We start from the raw sequence: 15345 nt of genomic DNA, 5'->3' as shown, positions 1-15345 counted from the left end.
GAACTCAAGAGGCTGAGGTAGGAAGATCAATCAAGTTCAAGGACAGCCAGGTTTTTTTGTTTTGTTTTGTTTTTTTGTACCAGGGATCAAACTCAGGACCTTGAGCATGCGAGGCAGGCAGCAGAACCACTGAGCTAAATCCCCGGCCAATGACAGCTGGGTTTAAATAGTGAGTTCAAGACCAGACTGGGCTACATAGAGAGACCCTGTCTCAAAAAACAAAAACTTGTAAAAAGCATGCCCATATAGTAAAATAGAATTAACTTGGACTTTATATCAAACTTTTCTGTTAAGTGTGAACATCTTACCACATTACACATGACAATATAAAACACATAAACATTCCATGTAAAAACTATTTAAAAACTCACATTAAAGCTAATGTAATCCTAATATCTTTTAATCCTTAGACATGAAGTAAAGTTTTATACTATAATTGATAAAATCATACCTAGGTTGAAAAAAAGGAGCATTGTAGCTGAGTAGCAAGTGTAACATCTGTAATCCCAGTTACTCAGAAAGCTGAGCTGGAAAATCGTTTGGGCCCAGGTAATCAAAACCAGCCTAGGGAACATGGCAAGACCTTACAGGAGGCAGGGAAGGGTTGCATTTTGCCCTCTATTGTAACTATATTTCACTATAAGCAGCAGGTTTGAGTAGAAAATTTTCAGGATTTAGGCTCTATGGCTAAATCCTAAGTAATTCCCCCCCCAAAAATTACCCGTTTCATATAAAATTTCTATTGACAAATACTTTAAAAACGTATACATATATTTAAATTACTCAATAAAAAATAAGTTATTAATTTTTTTTTTGGTACCAGGGATCGAACTTGGATCCTTGCACTTGCAAGTTATTAATTTTAAATGCTGTTATCTGTTAACAGTTGTAAAAAGAATCCTTACAGCTTTTAAATTAAAAACTATGAGACTGTATTAAATAATAATAGAATTAAAGAATTAAAAGAATTAAATTAGGTAAAAGCTATACTAGAAATTGCAGAAACATGATCTGAACAATGCACTTTCTATTTCTTTGAGAGCATCATCATTGTAAATATAACCCCACATTTTTTATTTGGCATCCCAGATAGTATAAAACCCTGACCAGAATAAAAAAAAATAAGAAAAAAAAAAAAAAAGGCCTCCTAGTATCCAAAGAGGTTGGCAAAAGTCCATGTGCCCCCTTCCTGCAAAGAATTACCTAATCCTGCTTCTTGTCCAAAAAAATTAAACCATCCCACCAGTCCCTGGGTTATTAGAAGTAAAATACATAAGGAGGAACTGGGGTATTTCTATAGACTGTGCCACCGACAGCATCAAAAAGTGACAACACAAAGAGAAAAACAAAACAAAACAAAAAATTGCAGTCAGAACTAAAAAAGCTATAAATAGGTCTATCTATGCCAAAGTATTCTTAGGCATATCATACCACGATGTAACAATTTATAAACTATGAAAATATTAAATTGTATTTAAGACACTCATGAATAATGTAGGAAACTAATGTTTTTAAGATTTCCCAAAAAATATTTTAAAACTTTGAGGTATAAAAATTTAGTTTTGTGGGATCGATTTATGTGAATCATCATTCTTTAAAGAATTTTACAATTATGTTTACATATGTTATTGATCATAAAAACAAGTGAAATCTGCCTAGCAGTCTTCCAGGAAAAGCTTGTGCAAAGTCAACATGCTCCACATATGTTCAAATAAGAGATGTCACCAAAGTGTGAGAGAAACCCTCACATCGAAATCCAAGGTTAGTCCTATGCATGAACACCAACTATACACAAGGCTTTACATGTTTCGTCCAGATTAGAATCTGCTGAACCAGGTATTATCCTATTTTATAGGAATTTTAAACTTGACAACAAACCATTTGCTCAAAGCTACTGGAACAATGCCAAACTTCTTCTGGTTCTGACTGCAAAGTATATGCTCTTTCCATTATGCCATACCAAAACTTACCAAAAATTTTCATTATATAATTCATCTTTACAAGCTACAACAACCTACTGAATTCCACCTTCAAAAGCATTTATTAGAGACAAATTTACTTCCCAAAGTGTATTCCTAGGAACACTTACACAAAGAGTGTTACAAGTGTTACTGGCTGTAGGAAAGGGAAGAACCTCTACTAGTATGTCTGGAAAGTGATGGTTTCTTTTGTTAATATACCGCCCTGGATCTTTAATCTACTTACTCTTTGGCACCATAACTCTCTAAATCAAGACTAAAAAGAAAGCTCTCCATGGACATCCTACAGTTACTACCCGTCCAAGGCACACACAGGAACTGCTGCTATGTAGAATCCAATACAGACAACCCTTGAATACTGAACTCTCATAATCTAAACCAGCACTGATGTGTAGAAATTTAAATTACACTGAAAAAAATCCAAAAATCAAGTACCCACTTGATTAAGTGGAGCGCAATGACCTATAATTTTCACAATCTTTTTGTCTCCATCTTATATTCAGTTATGACACACACAAAAAACATTGTGGGTGGGAGTAGTATCCATATAAATGCATTTTAAGAAATTCCCTTAACCCTGGCATGATTCTGTCCTGCGCATCTGTTCTCTGGGGGCAGGAGCTGTTTATTTCCGTCCGCGTTCTCTCCCACCTAAGTGCGTGCCACCACTTCATGGAAGATTCGATGGATATGGACATGAGCCCCCTGAGGCCCCAGAACTATCTTTTCGGTTGTGAACTAAAGGCCGAAAAAGATTATCACTTTAAGGTGGATAATGATGAAAATGAGCACGAGTTGTCATTAAGAATGGTCAGTTTAGGGCCGGGGATTTAGCTCAGTGGTTTCGCTGCCTGCTGCGCAAGCACAAGGACCCGAGTTTGATCCCCGGTGCCAAAAAAAAGAATGGTCAGTTTAGGGGCTGCTGCAAAGGATGAATTGCATATTGCAGAAGCAGAGGCAATGAATTACGAAGGCAGTCCAATTAAAGTAACCCTAGCAACTTTGAAAATATCTGTACAGCCAACAGTTTCCCTTGGGGGCTTTGAAATTACACCACCTGTGGTCTTAAGGTTGAAGTGTGGTTCAGGGCCTGTATGTATTAGTGGACAGCACTTAGTGGCTGTGGAGGAAGATGCAGAATCAGATGAGGAGGAGGAAGAGGATGTAAAACTCTTAAGTATATCTGGAAAGCGATCTGCCCCTGGAAGTGGTAGCAAGGTTCCACAGAAAAAAAGTAAAACTAGCAGCTGATGAAGATGATGATGATGATGATGACAACGATGATGAAGATGATGACCACAATGATTTTGATGAGGAAGTTGAAGAGAAAGCACCAGTGAAGAAATGGATACGAGATACTCCAGCCAAAAATGCACAAAAATCAAACCAGAATGGAAAAGACTCAAAACCATCAACACCAAGATCAAAAGGTCAAGAATCCTTCAAAAAGCAAGACTCCTAACACACCCAAAGTACCTAGTTCTGTAGAAGATATTAAAGCAAAAATGCACACAAGTATAGAAAAGGGTGGTTCTCTTCCCAAAGTGGAAGCCAAGTTCATCAATTATGTGAAGAATTGCTTCCGGATATCTGACCAGGAGGCTATTCAAGATCTCTGGCAGTGGAGGAAGTCTCTTTTTTTTTTTTCTTTTTTTTGGTACCAGGGATTGAACTCAGGTCCTTATGCTTGCGCAGCAGGCAGCAAAACCACTGAGCTAAATCCCCGCCCCCTGAAGGAAGTCTCTTTAAGAAAACAATTTAAACAGTTTGTTAAAATTTTCCTTCTTATTTCATTTCTGTAACAGTTGATAACTGGCTATCCTTTTTATAATGCAAAGTGAGAACTTTCCCTACCATGTTTGATAAATGTTGTCCAGGTTCCATTGCCAAAAAAAAAAGAAAAGAAATTCCCTTAAATTTTATTTTGGAAAAACTTCAAAGCTAAAAAAATCTACAGTGTTAAAATAAATAGGTATCTATTGTTCACAAAAATACCACATATATTATAATGTCACATCTGTATTTTCAATCCCTCTTCTCCCCATATACATCTCTCTCCCTCCCCCACCTCATACCAGAGTAACTTGCATACACCATGATACTTTACTCCTATTTATTTGGTACCCTCTTTTTTTAAAAATTTTATTTTATTGGTACATTTTAGGTATACAATATAATGACACTCATCATTGGAAATCTGCACCTTTACATAATCACTCTTGGTTCTTATTTTTGCCCATTCTCCTGCTCTCCCTTCACCCTCTCCATACCTCCTTATTTACAAAGACTTTGTTTCCATTTTTTCATTTCTTCTAAGAACAAAGACATTTTTCTTCATAACCATGGTTCTATATAACATAACCCAATAAAATTATCTGTATCAATTTATAACTGATACATAAGAAATCTGCCCCAAAAGTCAATGGCTTAAAATAATAGGCAAATATTAGTGTTTATGACTCTACCAGTCAGCTGGGTGGTTCTCTCCTAGCTGGGTTATATCACATGTCTGTGATCAGTTCTGTGGACCAAGGCTGAGCTCTTACAAGTTTAGGAGTTAGTTGGCCATATCCTGGTCTTATATGGTGTAAGCTGGGACAACTGAGCTCTCCTTTACCATATATTTCACCCTAAAACAGGGTAGCCAGTGTTTGATCAAATAACACTGTCAATGCTGCAAAGGAACGAAAATGCCTGAGAACCCTTAAGAGGCCCATGCTAGTAACTTGCACACCATCATTTCTGTCATGTTCAGTGGCTCAGTGAAGATTCATGGGGTGGGAAAATAGGCATCACTTCTTAATGGGAATAACTGAGAAGTCCACTGTAAAAACCATGAACATGAGAAAGGATGATGAACTGTGGCTACTTTTGCAATCAATCTGTCATATCACCTAATATTAACATCCCCTGAATTGTCCTAAAAATGTCACTTTATTACTGTTTTTGGTCCTTTCTTGTTTTATTTCTTTATCTAAGGAAAGAAGTTTGAATCAAGATTCACAAATTACATGTTTGTGTAATGCCTGCTATGAACCTTCCATTCAGAGTGGGCCCTATCTTTTCTTTCACAATATTGATACATCATGATATTCAGTTGTTCAAAAAAACTATACTGACTAGATTTTAATGTCTCTAAGTATTCATTTCACGGTATATAAAAGCTAAATATTGTTATGTCTGTTAATTACAAGTAAAATAATTTAATGATCTTCACTATATATTCTACCCATTCTGGTAAAATCTTTGGTAATATCTTAGAGGACCTACTCTATACTCTTTAGTACATCCATCTCTTCACTCATTAACTTCCAACACTCTCATAAAAGCAATATATACAACTCTCATGTGAAGCTTTCCCAGGTTTTCCCAAGCAAATAATGTTAGCAAACCTTCCTCTGTCCTCCTAGTGAATGTTTTTAACAATGCACGTGAAAGCTGACTTTGTCCAGACCACTGTGGCCTGGAATAAAAAGAGAACTCGCTTTGATCATGTAAAAAGTCTCTGGTTCTCACTTCTACCAACTATTGCAGAATCCTAGCCCTCAAAATCTTATTCAGTATCAGGGGCCATTTTTCACAATTACTTACAAATGGGTCCTGTGACTGTTTTGTCATATCCACTGGCTCCTCTTCTTTCACTCCAGCCTAGATCCACTTTCTCTATGTTGGCCTTTTTTTTTTTTAATTACTATGACTCTGACATAATTCTTCCATATTTTCTTTCTCCTCTGACTACAGAAGGAGACATTATCTTACTATTTTTTCCTCCTCATTTAAAACCTCTGAAATGTACAAACATACATTTCACATGAGTTACTACAGAAAAATAAAATTAGGAATAATACTGGGAAGATGACAAAGCCACAAAGTCTTACAAATGTATTATTCAAAGCTTTCTCTGAAAAACAAACAGTTGAAAGCTTTCTTCAAATCCCCTTCCCCATCTGTGCCATAAAAAGCAACTGCCCACAGTTGAAATTTCTCCTGATTATTCATTAGTTAATTGGAAAAAAATTATTCACAAGTTCTTAACTCTAACAGTATGCCTTTCCTTTCATTTCAGAAACAATTAATTCTTCCATCAGGACTCCTTGAAGTGAGAAGCACAGAAAACAGGTTAAGTCACTACAGTGAAGAGAATATTCTGTCACAAGAAAGTGAACAAACATAAGCTCTTTGGTTGTTGTTTTTTTTTTTAATAAGGTAACTAGCTATACGGTAAGACCTTTCTCTGTTTCTAAAACTCTGTGATTCCCACTTGAATATACACAGTATTCAACAGTAAGTCAGCTAAATTAAAGACTGTATCACCAAATAGCGGAGAAAGCATTTGAGAGGTAAGTTATATACACTTTAATCAACATTGATTTTCTGCTAAATTCTTAAAAATTTAAGTGGATTTTTAAAAAAGAAAATATCAAAACATATAGATCCACAGAGTGGGAAAGTATCGGATGTATCAGCATCATTACAAAAGGCATCATGACGTATTTTTCCAATCCAAGTGCAGACAGGAACTGTCTTTGAAAACTTAAAATTATGTAAAAGGATATGCAAAACACATTATGTGAAAAGATGATCAAATCTCACAATCTTAGGTATTATAAAAGAATGACTTTGGCAGACATGGATATCAACTGCAAGTCAAGATTTTAAGATTTAAGAGAAAGCCAATAGGAAAACTCACAGATTCACAGCTATCAAACACTCTTTTAGTTGTTCAAAAAATATATTTGTTCAAGACCCTAAGTGTTTAAAATATTTTACTGTGCTTTATTCTAAGGCTGTAGATTATAATCAACTGTCAATTTTTTGCCAATTATAAACAATCAATATTCTATGCAGGCTTATGGCTAAATTTTAGATGACAAAAAGAAAATAGAATCATTCCAACTTTTGTAATCAGCCAAAGACTTAATAAAAACCAGTAAAACACTGAGTAGATGAAAACTTAGGAACCTTTTCACCTGAAATCACCAAGAATATCACAGAAACCAATAGCAGCCCTGCCTTCCATTTAATGTGATCAACAATTTTTCAAATTCAGAGCAAAGATGATTTAGGGAAGGAAGCTAAATCGGAATTTTTCTATCATTCCTATGTTCTAATATTTGTCTTCATTAGGAAGAAACTGAATAAGGATGAGTAATTTTTTGTTGTTAAGGCTTGTATCGAGATGTCCCCCTAAAGCCTCATGGTTTCATGTGGTGGAATTTTCAGAGATGGCTGGATTGAGAGTGCGTAAATATGGATTAAGAGGGTGGGGTAACTAAATTATTCCACTAATTGGTTTAGTATAGCTCTGGGTGTAGATAATGGGAAGGCCCATCCTGGGTGTGGGTGGCACCAACCAATAGGCTTGTAGCCTACACAGAATAAAAGGGAAAGGGAGGTTCACTCCTCAATGCTTCCTGCCTGCCAGGCCATGAACTACTTCTTCTCTGCCATGACCCTCTGCCATGACACCTTGCCTTGGAGCAGCCAACTATAGACTGAAAGCTCTACAAACTAAATAAACCTTTCCTCCTTTGACTTGTAGGTGTTGGTTATTTTGTCCCAGCAACAAGAAAAGTAACTAAGACATTTTTTTAATGTATCTCAGCTGCAGGCAGATCAGCTTAAGAGATAAAAAAATGAAAAGAAGTCTCAAACAAGGAACCCCATACATTCCTATGTGCACGTTTTTACCTTTATGCAAGTCTCTAACTTTCCCTCTTCTGTCTGGTTAAGCAGTAGACATTTATTTTCTCACAATTCCAGAGTCTAGAAATTCAAAATCAAGCTGTCTTAGCCTGGAAGGTTTGGTTTCTGCTAAGGTCCTTTCCCCTTAGATTGCAGACAGCCACCCTCTTGCTAAGTCCTCACAAGGCCTTTTCTCTGTGTATGTGCATCGCTGGTGTCTCTTCTTCTTATAAAGACAATGGTCATACTGGATCAGATCCACCCTCACAGCTTCATAATTGTCTTTGAAAAGATATTAACACCAAATATAGTCACATTATGAGATATTGGGGGGTCAAGTTTCAACATATGACTTTTGAGGAATAAAATTCAGCCCATACACCCCCCCTTCCTAAAATGTCATAAAAAATCAAGGTGTATAACTGTAAGTGAGAAAATTAGAAGTGGTATAAGCATCAAGAAAACTCATTAAGTCAAAGATGTGAATATGACAATTGACTGCAGATAGAGGCAGAAGTAGTCATAACAGATCTGAAGCAATCTTGAAATACATATTCCTAAGCAATGAAAACTTTTCAAACAATAAAGCATCTGATTCATTCACTAGTACCTATAGTCAGAGCTCTGTGTTGAGTTGGAATTTGCTTAGCACAAATTCTGTACTAAAGACTGGGATTACATTAGTGCTATTTATACTTGCATTCATGAACTACTCCAATATACTAGCACAAATTAGAAAATGGCTCATCATATTTTGTCAATTTACAAGTAGAAATTACTTCCTTTGGATAAATAAGCATTTTTGTTCCTATTATCACCTAATTTTCATTACCATTTACTTCCAAATAAAATGCAATAAATTGCTTTGATATCTATTTTTTATTCTAGAAAACTTGAGAAAACCAAAAAGACTTGCCATCTTCTTCCTTATTTCTTTCCTATATTAGCTTGATCTTAGTTCAAGTTTCACACTAAACCATACAATTGAAAAGTTAAGGCACTAACATATCCAACTCACAATGAGAAGTCCAACATTTAACTTGGGATAAATGAGGCCAGAAGAAAACAGTGAGTGCCACCTTAGCCACCTTAGGCAAATTATTCCTCACTCCGACTGTGTCTAAACTAATTCATGGTTGTGCTCCTTACATGAATGTCTTGTACTAACCCTCTACTCCAATAATGCTGTCATTCACAGCCTGGGAAACATTCACTATGTGTTCGAAGCACTAACTGCATAACATTATAATGACTCAGGGGGCACTGAGGTGAATAACCTTTATTTAGAGGCTAAAACAATCACACTGAAATAATATTTAAAGTATTACCAATTTTGTTTATCCTGTTAACCCAGAGTTTGTTCAATAAAAAATTGAAAATGTGGGCCAGGGATTTAGCTCAGGGGTGCCACGCCTTGTGCCTCACAAGCACAAGATCCTCAGTATGATCCCCAGTTCCATAAAAAAGAAAAAAAAACATTGAAATCTGTAGAATAAAGAACAATAATAACTGATCCTAGCAGAAAGATTCTGATCTCTAAGGATGATACATACACTACTGTACCTTCCCACTGATGAGACAAAATACCTGAAGCCCACAACTTAAAGGTCAGAGGATTGTTTTGGCTCAGGGTTATTAGAGGATTCAGTCCATCGAAGGTTGGCTCAAAGGCAGAAAATGCATGACAAAAGGGATCAGGGGAGGAAAAGTGCTCATCCCAGTACAATCTTGATTCCAAAAACCAATAAAAATAATACAAGAAAAAAAAGTCCTTTCACTTGTCAATACAAAATTAAAATCTTAAAGAAAATACAAGTTTTCTTAATAGATCTGCATATTTTTAAAAGACAATGCAATTCAGTATGATTTAATACCAGAATGCAAGAATGGTTCAATATCATCAAATGTATTAAAGTACTTCTGTACCTAAATAGACCAAAGAGGGAAACAAGATTACATCAAATATGATGAAAAAGAATTTGGCAAAGTTCAAGACCTATGATTAAATTAGAATAAAATGTCTTTATTTTAATAAAGTTATATACCAAATCCAACATACTTTTAGAAAAAATTCTTTTAAATGAGAGATATATAAAAGCATTGGAAGGAAGTGATGTTGAGATTGTTTAGAAACTTTGGAAATAGGTATATAATAAAACCCAGTCCAGCTTATGCTGATGAAATCCTAGAAGCAAAAGAAATTAACCTTTGATTTAACCCAGAACACTGTTTTCCTTTAGTTTTTACTTAAGAATGTATGTGGAAGACCACTCCAACTCCAAATCACAAGAGAGTCTGTGGAAAAATTCCTGGGTGTGAATATCATGTGCCACTGGCTTGATAGTTTACTCTTTCAGCACAGCCAGAATAACTCGATGCCTCAAAAAACAATAAGACTTGCCTAGAGAGTGTAAAGACGCACCCAAATCACAAGAGAACTTTCCTGATCCTCCTCACAGTCAGCTAATGTGATGATACCAACACAGTGGTCCCCTATTGGTGAACTTCAAAGTAAAACAAATTTGTTCTTCCAATGGGGAGAATATTGTAGTGTTCGTTACAAGGTGAGGTCTTGTATCCATTCCTTATATGAAAGGAATTTCTATCCTGTAAATCAAAAATCATCATCTTTGTGACAACTACTTACAATGGGTTCACATCCTGGTTCAACCACTTAGAACTATTTGTCCTTGGGAAAGTGACAATCAGTTTCTTCATTTGGAAGACACAATAACATTACTGCCCACCTACCTCATTTCTGTTGGGAAAACATGATTGACTTGCTTAGTATGTAAAGTGTTCTGTGCAGTCCTGGTTCATGTAAGCAGTCAGTGAATGATAACTATTACAAGGCCATCACTTAATGTTATCTCATTGGAAAATGTTATCACACTGTAGAGACTATTACCGGGTTTTGGCGTGCAGGAGTCTCCTTCTAGAGGTGGTTTCTAAGTTCTTTCTGTCCTGAACAAAGAACTGGTCAAGACAAGCGCAAAAGGTAGAGAGGTTTTACATTTATAAAAGGTAAAAAAAGAAATGCACTCAGCAGAGTGAGTTAGGTCAAGTGAAAGTAGGAAAAGCAGTGCACTCTACAGCACAAGAAAGGACTACTGTGAAAGAACACAGCAGCCCAGAACCCAGTGGCATCTGTCTTTTTGTATCTCCCACTCCTGAGGCTGACATCAGGTCTAAGCTGCCCTATCCAAAATTCCAAAACTGCTCATGAGAAGTCCACATGCAGGGCTTTGGGACTTGTTCTGCACATGTGTCCTAGAACTTGTCAAGTAACAAGTTACACCTACTTCCCTAGCCAGTCTGCCAAAACGCATTCCTACTGACTGAATTTTCAATGATATGGTATAGATTGGGTACTCTTCAAATGGCTTGGCTTATCATTACATTAAACGCTAGCCCCTTACACTTAGCCCACAATACCTTATATGCCCGGCCCTTACCTTCTTCTCCAAACTCATTTCCTATCATCCTCAAAACTCTTTTCCTACCAACATTCTCCAAACTCTTTTCCTACCAACCTACAAAATCTCAACTACACTGGTCTGTCTTTGCCTCAAATATACCATATCAGATTATCATCTCAAGATCTCTATGACACCACTTTGACCTGAAAAGCTCTTTCCCCTGTTCCTGCCTTCTTTGTATGACTTCTTCAGAGGTCTTCTCTTAACTATCCTAAATATCCTTTCTCTCCTATTCTATCTATCCTTTTGTTTTATTTTAACTTTATCTCTAACACTAATCACAACTCAAAACTCTATCACTTATTTTTTGGTGTATCTGTAGACCTTGTCTGCCTCCCAGCAGCTATCTGACTGGAACATAAGCCCCACGAAGGCAGAGATTTAAATCACACTATACTTCTCTACAGTGAGCATATAGTACTTTTTGAATGGACCAGGTCTTCTGCAGCTCAGTCCATAACTAATTACGAATCTCAGAGTCAAAGGCTAAGATCATACAGCAGATAAATCTAAAAGGTGGTAAAGAATAGGTATAAAGAAAATTTATGTTTAAAGTTCACTTGCCGGGGATTTAGCTCAGGGGCACGGCATATGCCTCACAAGTGCAAGGTCCTGAGTTTGATGCCCAGTACCAAGAAAAAAAAAGAAAAGAAAAGATTTAAAGTTCACTTATCCTGTCATAAAACTATGGCTGAGGAAAAGCCCAACTTGAACAGTATGAGAGGAAAACACATTTTCATTTCAGATGGAAATCACTCTTTACTAGAAAAAAGTAAAAATTATTAATCACAACTTCAAAGCTATTTGGATCCACTTAATAGCATCAATTTGACCCACTGTGTCCCATGGTAAACTTTGCTGAAATTTATATCAACTCTCATTTTCATACTGACCAAACCTTATACTATGAGTTAAAACCGAATTTAAGAATATACAAACATCAGGATTCCTAATACTCTACTTCCAAGAATGTCACAATACAAACAGAAAAATACTGAAAGATATGAATGTATTAGATAAATTATCAACAATACTCACGCATCATTGGAGCAAGTCATAAATTCTCCCTTTATTTTGGGATGCCAGGAGCCGGTGTGAAGCATTGCTGTGTGACCCTTAAAAGAATAAAGACAAAGAGAATAAAAGATGTTTAAAGCTAAACTGACAAAGAACTGACATATCACATTTAAAAGTAAAACTTTTTATGCCCCTCAAAAAACATACATGCTGGTATTATTTCATCCCAATTTTATCTCATAACATGATTAGTTTTTTCACTTTATTTAATCTAACTATATATCACCCCTGTTCATACTCAGAATTATAACAATGATTACTTGTAACAAGTACTTTAATATAGAGGGGGAAATGCCATGCTATGTTTAGGGGGACAAAAAAGGTAAAATATAATAAGAAAAATTGATGGGCCCTTCTTTAAAGATCATGATTCTTTTCTTCAATGGAATAATTAAAAAGAATAGGAAGCATGTACAAAGGCAAGAGTTTGAGGTTTAAAAATCTGTATTTTCTAAAAAAAACAAAAACAGGAGAGCCAGGGATGTAGCTCAGTGGCACTACACCTGCCTGCACAAGGTTCTGAGTTCGATCCCCAGTACCAGAAAAAAAAGAAAGAAAAAAAATCCATATTTTCTCCAAAAAAAAAATAAGTGACCATCTTGATTCCATAATACCTCTGTAAAAACAGATATGAGAAAAGAGGGGGAAAAAAGTATCTGGAAAATTAGCTTCTACAAAATATAGAGAACATAAAAACAATAAAATTGATCTGATGCTGGTATAAAAACTGACAAAGACAACCAAATCAACCACAGATTACATATCAAACATAAATGGGGAGCCAGGGATTTAGCTCAGTGGTTTCACTGCCAGCTCACAAGCGCAAGGTCCTGAATTCAATCCCTAGTACCAAAAAAAAAAAACAAACATAAATGGGTGCATACACACACACACACACACACACACACACACACACACACACACACACTCCTCTTCCAGGTAGCAAAGTTAGCTAGCATGACCTCATACAGTAAGTTATATGGAGGTGGGGGGTCAGAAAAGAACATAATACTTTTGGTATAAGAGTGGCAGCGTCTCTTATTCTGCCAAGGTCCAAAATCAAACTGTATTAAAAGAAGCAAAATGTACGAATTAAAATTACTTGGCCAAAAAAAAAAAAAAATAGCAGTGCCTCTCTTTAAAGAATGAAGTAGAACTGGAGTTCCCAGATATGTGTCTGGATATCATCTCCAATTCTCAAACGGTATCTAGGGGTGTAGCTCAGTGGCACTGTGCCTGCCTCACAAGCGCAAGGTCAGAGTTCGATCCCAGTACCGGGAAAAAAAAATCAAATAGTATCTAATCAAGTCCTGACATTCTCCTCAAGTTTACAGGATACAAATGAAAATCACAGAGGTAGAGACACTCAGTCTGTAGTGAAGAGGGAAGAATTGAAGTAATACCTACAGAGACTAGGTAGAAAGTCTGGGGTCCCATTTTCCACATTTGAACTCAAGACTTGTGCATTCAACTATCTACTTGACATTCCCACTGTATATCACAGGTATCTCAAACAAAATAGGTTCAATACAGAAATCACGCTTCTTACTGCTCAATTCATTTTAAATTTCATTCCCAGTTAATCAAGGTAAAAATTGGAAAATCATCCTTAAATACTCCCATAATCCTAATTCCAAACTTTTTTAACTACTTGAATGCAATTTATCAACTAGTCTTGCCAATTTTATTCAAAATACATCTCAAATCCATCCACTCTTCTTTTCACCACTATCACTCATCTGTGAGCCAGTATTTAGTTCATGATTCCACACCAATTATTATGTACTTTATCAGATTTATCACTAGTCCCTTTATTTTCACTCTTACCTCATGTGTTCCACATAACTGTCAGAAGCAATGCTACATAATTTTAGGCCTAGTTCTCCTGCCTACAGGCCAGCTATGGCATTTTGAGACGTAATTCCATTTTGGTCCCCAGTCACAAGTGAGACCTGAATGATCCAGTGATGCTGTGACAAGATTACACCAGCTGAAGACATCCTGGGAGGAACAAAATCTTCATCTACTCAGTTCTTCATTGTTCTTGGATTGTTACACTTTGTTTATGCTGATGTACTGAACTCTCTGCAAGTCATTTGTTACACCTTACTTATCCCGATGTAGGATGTACTAAACTCTCTGTAAGTCATTTGTTACATCTGTTTCTCCTGATGTACTGAATAAAAGGTGCAGTAAGCTGGGGGCTTTCTTCTTTGCTGCCCAGAGCAGCACTAATCAGGCCCAAAGCTCAGCTTCTTCTCAAAGTCTCATTTTTTTCTACCTTTCCTGTATAAGTTAATTCGCCTTGTGCTGTTGTGGCTCTCAGGAGACTAGGACTTACTGCAGAGGTCCTAGTAACATCCCCTTTCCCTGTTCCCTACACATAACCATCAATTAACCTTTTAAAAAAATATAATTCTAAATATGCCCCTCCTTGGCATATAAACTTCTGCTAGCTTTCTAATCTGTACATGATCTAAACAAATTGTATTTTCTGGCTCTTGTATTCTTCACAAAGTCACTTATTTTGTGTTCCCTCCTACCCAGCATGTACCTACCACTGTCCTCCTTTCAGTTCCTCAAATACCTTAGGTGCCCACATCAGGGACTTCTTGTATGCTTTTACATCTGCCCAAAACTTCCTTTTATAGCCAGGCATGGTGGCGCATACCTGTAATCCTTATACATGCCATATCCTAGTGCCCCAAACCTGTGAATGTAACCTTATTTGAAAAAAGAATATTTTCAGACATAACTAAAAACCTATAGATGAGTTATCTGGGTGAGTCTTAAATCCAATAGTGAATATCCTTAAAAAAGAGAGATAGAAAAAACAAAGAGGAGGCTATCTAAATGCAGAGGCAGAGAACAGAGGTACACAGTCACAAACCAAGGAATATCTGGAGTCACCAAAATCTGAAAGAAGAAAGGATTCTTCCCTTAGAGCCCCTGGAGGGAATATGAATTCTGAAACTGCTTTCAATACAATGAAGAAATTATGTTCAAGATAATGAGAGTCAGGTTTCTCAATGTTGGAGAAAACAGTTCAAAAATAGAAAGAGGGAAGAGTAGCAGAAACTCTGTGGTATTTCTTTAAAATTAGGGAAAACAATATTAATTCATGA

The 15345-nt window shown here is 36.3% G+C and overlaps 1 protein-coding gene and 1 pseudogene across 3 annotated transcripts in view; one reads left to right on the top strand and one right to left on the bottom strand.

The window, feature by feature from the left end:
- Window positions 1-15345, bottom strand: part of Wdr70 (WD repeat domain 70) — a 327702-nt gene that overhangs the window by 186636 nt on the left and 125721 nt on the right. For both annotated transcript variants that reach the window (XM_004848601.3, XM_013073525.3), the window contains exon 9: window positions 12182-12258. In XM_004848601.3, the coding sequence (XP_004848658.2) occupies window positions 12182-12258 (77 nt within the window). The remainder of the gene's footprint in view (window positions 1-12181; window positions 12259-15345) is intronic.
- LOC106009742 (nucleophosmin-like) lies at window positions 822-4015 on the top strand (annotated as a pseudogene). The gene is made up of 3 exons (XR_015442245.1): window positions 822-2817; window positions 2896-3609; window positions 3716-4015. The product of XR_015442245.1 is annotated as a nucleophosmin-like (transcript).

This window comes from Heterocephalus glaber, unplaced genomic scaffold (genome assembly GCF_053883595.1).
Source record: "Heterocephalus glaber isolate CG9 unplaced genomic scaffold, H.glaber_assembly_v1.0 deba00001538, whole genome shotgun sequence".
NCBI classification, from domain to species: Eukaryota; Metazoa; Chordata; class Mammalia; order Rodentia; family Bathyergidae; genus Heterocephalus; species Heterocephalus glaber.
This window is presented reverse-complemented; position numbering and strand designations above follow the sequence as displayed.